The sequence below is a fragment of the Gossypium hirsutum genome, chromosome A13 (assembly GCF_007990345.1).
Source record: "Gossypium hirsutum isolate 1008001.06 chromosome A13, Gossypium_hirsutum_v2.1, whole genome shotgun sequence".
Taxonomy (NCBI): Eukaryota; Viridiplantae; Streptophyta; class Magnoliopsida; order Malvales; family Malvaceae; genus Gossypium; species Gossypium hirsutum.
The window spans coordinates 104502556-104507827 of NC_053436.1; the positions used below are offsets into that span (position 1 = coordinate 104502556).

Below are 5272 nucleotides of genomic sequence, written 5' to 3' on the forward strand. Positions count from 1 at the left end.
TCGCTTTCTATATAAACAGTAATAAAAGGAAAATACTTCCACTTGTTTCCCTCTTTTTGTTTGTATCCGTGTCTCTCGGGAAGGCTTATTTTCTCTCCACAATAATGGCGGAATCCAAGAGCAAGTTTGAATCCATAAGGGAATGGGTTGTCGATCACAAGCTTAGAACTGTTGGTAATTATTTACGTTTTCAATTTCACATTTTTTATTGCAAAAAAAATATATTATGAGTTTCTTTTGTTAGGATCTTAAGTTTTCTGGGGTTTGTTTCCAAACAAAAGGTTGTTTGTGGCTTAGCGGGATTGGGGGTTCCATTGCTTACAACTGGTCTCAACCTCACATGAAACCCAGCGTTAAGATCATTCACGCTAGGTAAATATGTTATTCTTTTATCCTTTTTCATTTAATTTTGTTTGGTTATTGGGATTTATATGTCTTTCTTTGTATTCATGCAAAATAGTATTAGAGGGATAGTGTTATAAAAATTATTGCCTTTTGTCTTGTGTGTTTGAAAATTTTATAATGCTTTTTCTTTTTGGGTATATTACAAATTGTGGGAAGGGATGTCATTGCCAGGGACTTCGTATGCGAACATAGAGCTCCTAACCTAAGCATCCTCTATTCCTCTTGTGTCATAAATGGTTTGTATTTTAGTGTTTCTAGATGTTGTTTTCAATTAGACAGAGCAAATATATCAACCATCTCTGCTAGGTAATGAAATAATGCCATGTTTGGTGCCTTATTTTGATTGTTACTACTTGCATGATATGAATTTGGTATTAGGAAGGTTGTATCGCAGAATGGTTCATACACCTCCTTGAAGAGCTGGGTTCAATCCCCTAGTCCCCCCTCCCCAATATCTTCCTAGGTCTTGGGCTCCTGTATACCCAAAAAGAAGTTTTGAGAACATTTTAGGGTCTCTCTTTCAACATTTTTATTACCGCTATGGTAATTTGTTATGTTAGGATCTTTTTGTAGAAATTTATGATATTTGATTAAATGAACTTTAAAGACTACTAGAAAACTATTTTTTGTAAATCATGAAAGAATTTGAATTGTTGGAGTGATTTTCGTTAGTTTATTGTGAGGAGATTCTTGTAAGTTATTTTGAATATACTACGAGATGTTATTTTGCTTGAGCTTTATGTGATACTGTTTGTTTCATTTTGCAAGTTTGCTTGAATGTTTACCACCATTATTGACTTGAAAGTTCAAAGCCTTTGCTAGTCTTTATCTAGCATTTGCCTACGTTTTTATATAAATGGGTCCAGGAAAAGCAATGCTATAAAGAAGTGGCCCTCACTTTACTAGGACAAAACATTTTCCCCGTTTTCAAAAAGGAAAGGATAAAGTGAAAGAATAAGGACTTAGTCTTTTACGCTTAAAAGATGACAAGAATGGTTAAGTTTTTATTTTGGCGGGGGTTCAAGGGTTTACGAGCATAGTAGTTCTGTCTTTTTTACATTTACAAGATTGAAAAGCTGGTTTACTCTTCTTTAAACTTTTGAAAAGCACACCCTTAGCTCAAAAATGGTTTTTTTTGGGGGAGGGTTTGAAGGTGTTATGAATTCTGTGTCTTACATGTGCAAGATGACATCTTCATGTTGCTTAGACACAAACCTTAATGTTCGCTTAATCCTTCTTGTTTGAGCTGGACTTTCATTGTGTCTACCCGAGTTTTTGATTTCTATACCTTTATTTACTTACTGTCCCTCATTGGTAACTCATTGGTATCTGCCTTCATTCAGGTTGCATGCACAAGCCCTTACATTGGCTGCATTAGCTGGTGCTGCAGTAGTCGAATACTATGATCACAGGAGCAAGCCGAAAGGCGATCCATATGCGAAGTACCTTCCACACTCACACAAAGAGTAGGTTTGTCTTGATAGATTAAGCAACATTCTCATCACATTCTTTTCAACTGTTTACCTTATTTACATAAACATAAATGCGGGGCTTGCAAGTGGATTGATATTAAGTTTTTATCTGAGAATTTAAACAAAACACGTGTTGTTTTCATCATCCATTGATGGATGGCTAATTCCTATTTGTATTAAATATTGATTATGGAAATTGATTGATTGAATTTTTAACCAATTGGCAAATGAAAGTTCAGTTTCACCATCTAATTTATAGGATAAAACTTTATTTTGTTTCATTACCAGCTTAGGTAAAATGCTGTTAATTTATACATTTTGCAATGCTTATGTTCTTGTCTTGCAATTATTGATATTTATGTTGGATGGAGTTAAGTATAAAATTTTGAGTCAAACACTTATGTGGGTCTAAAGTCTAAACAAAAGGCAAAGGATGATGCATAACAGGCCAAGACTTGGTCAAGTCTTGACCCTTTTGTTATTATCCTTTCGGCCAACCTTCCTTGACTTCTTCCATTGCCACAATTATGGCAGCCAAGTGGAAACAAGTTTTTAAACTAGAAAAGATATTTAAGGGATGTAACATGGATTATTAGCATACTAATGGTGGAGTTTTTAACTTCTGAAATTTGTTTTTATTTTTATTTTTTCACTATTAAATCAGGACACGTGGCTTGAGGAAAAAAAACTTCATAAAAGTATCAAATAATCATAGACACAATATTTAGATTTTATGTTGATAGTTAAGTTATTAGTGGATCAAATAATTACATGGAATATACAAAAGACTAATTAAACATGGTACAAAACAAAAGAAAACATGTTTTGACACAAATTTACATGAAATTACGCAAATAATAAAAGCAGAATACAGATAATATCCATTTTTAATCGTTTTATTAACTATATAATTTAAATACGTATATATAAATGAAAATTGTTGTGGTTCTAATGAAAACCACTTGAATTAAATTTAAAGGAAGATAAATGTTTTTTGGGTAAAGCTATGGGGTGTTTGTGGTTAGGGAAAGAATTTGACTTCATATCTTTCCTGACAGAGTCAGGAGGAAGAAACTAAAAGAAATAGAGCAGGCCACCTAATTTCTTAATCACCCTAATTTTGTCCATCAAACTTCCTTAATCAATGAAATAATCACTATTTTAATTCAACATGACTGATAAAATCTTAAATGTAGGTGTTAATTATATTTTTTTATTCTAATGTTATAAATATTTAATTTATTTTCAAGGAGTCGTGATTTAAAGTATTGAAACTAATAAGATTATATCTCATGAGATATAATAAGATGAGTTGTAAATATGTTGAACCTTGCATTGACTCAAGTCAATCACAATTAAAGCTACCCCTCAACTTTTTTTCCTGATATAGAACAAATGAAAACATTAATATTGTAAAAGTACAACCACATAAACAAATTTTAAAAACACCGTACTTTTTGCTTAGCTGAAAAGTTCAATCTTGTACCTCTTTTGAGGGTTTACTAGTATAATTACAATTAAAATTAGAAATAATACATGCTGCCGATTATAATTAAAACCAATTTAGTACAAAGTTTAAATACATTTAAACGGACTTGCGTATAGGTTAAGTATGCAAATTCGAACTAAACTTTTTATAACCTACTTAAAAACAGCCAAACCTTTTAAAATTGTTAAATGCAATTAAACACTTTTTTTATACAATATTAAGGGTGGGAATAAGAGTAATAATCGAATATGTGTCAAACCGATGTCTGATCAGAATTTTAACTATTGTTTCATATAAATTAAGACATAATTAAATAATTTTTTGATGTGGTTAAATAAAGAGTTTAACATTTTAAAAGGACAAGAGTGAGTTTGGATGAGCAGTTGGGTGCGGTGCATTTAGCTTATTTTTTATTTCACGCTACAGTATAGTTACATTATTTAATTTCACTGCTATCGTTATTTTTACACTAATCATAGATAAACACATCACCCATCTAAATCCACCTTAAAACAATAACACATTTTTTAAACAGCTTAAAAATAAAAATTTTTGAATGCCTTAAAAAATTAATCCCAAATTGAGTATTTAGATAATGAGACTTACTTTAAAATATATTAAAAAACAAATATATATTTATGATTGTTAGACTCAAAAAAGAAAAAAAATCATTACCAAAACCTTATCCTTATCACTAAACCAAAATCTTATTAGCTATGAATTACACTTAGGAAGATAGTTTATGCCAAATAATCAATCCTAAACAAAAACACTTGTCACAACATGAAATCACTTTAACAATTAGCAAAAATCTATTATTGTGTTGTAGATATTTATTTATTTTTGTCTGAAACATTTTTGTATCAAATAAACTTACTACTATCTAATGAATTAATTTATTATTATTATTTTCTCCATTCACAATATTTAAATTTAACAAAATGGATAGATCATTGTTTCAAGAGTCATTACAGGGCAGCTAAGGATCTAACTTTAAAATATAGATTAAAATATGTCAATTTAATTTTTTTAATTTTATTTTTAGAAATTTAATCTTTTTAATTTTTTAAATTTCAAAATTTAGGTCCAACTATTACAATTATTAAAATTTTTTATTAAATTCAAATTTATTGTAACATTATTTTTTTAATTATATTATTTATTAAGTAAGTATTTTTTTTAATTTTACAGAAAAAAACTTAATAGGAAATACCAACTCAAATTTTGAAATATAAAAATAAGAATATATTAAATAAATTTTAAATTTCCAAAAAGTATAATATATTTTAACCAAAAATATGTTGGAGTAAATTCCTCCGACAGTCAGTCCTGACCGTATACAATCTGAATGGATAGAACCTAAGGGTATTTTCGATTTTTTCTGTCTTGAATTAAATGATTACCTAGTCACGTGAGAGTGGTATGCCCTACTCTAATTCCCTAAATGAACACTCCAGGTTTTGTTAGGCATGCTCAATTATCAAATTGAATTAAATGATTAATAAAGAAAATATATTCGTTTATTAAAAAATAAAATTTATATTTAATTTTTTTAATTTAATCGAAAAAATCATTGGTAAGCTTTGTAAAATTTAATTATTATTCAATTATAATAAATTTAACAACACTATTTTCGTGTTCCACTTTATTTATGTAAAAAAATAATTTGAATGTTTGCCTAATAACATGTTGGTTAGATATTTTTGTCGTAAACATATGTTTAATTACACAATAAGCATATTATTCTAAATAAATTAGATATTTTGATAGTCGAAAAAAGGAATTAATTTAAATTAATTAAATAAAACACATAATTTTAAATAATATGAATTTACTAAATGAAGTAAAACAGACATCTATAAGCTGGGTTCATTTAAAGCGACCTTTTTTTTTTTTCTTTTGGTCC

The 5272-nt window shown here is 28.8% G+C and overlaps 1 protein-coding gene across 1 annotated transcript; it reads left to right on the top strand.

Annotated features, from left to right (window-relative positions):
- On the top strand, positions 1-2097 carry LOC107893285 (uncharacterized). Its single transcript, XM_016818228.2, has 3 exons — positions 1-174; positions 282-372; positions 1749-2097. The coding sequence occupies exons 1-3, from the start codon at positions 105-107 to the stop codon at positions 1873-1875; spliced, it is 288 nt and encodes a 95-aa protein (XP_016673717.1). The 5' UTR covers positions 1-104; the 3' UTR covers positions 1876-2097.
- The last annotated feature ends 3175 nt before the right edge of the window (positions 2098-5272 follow it).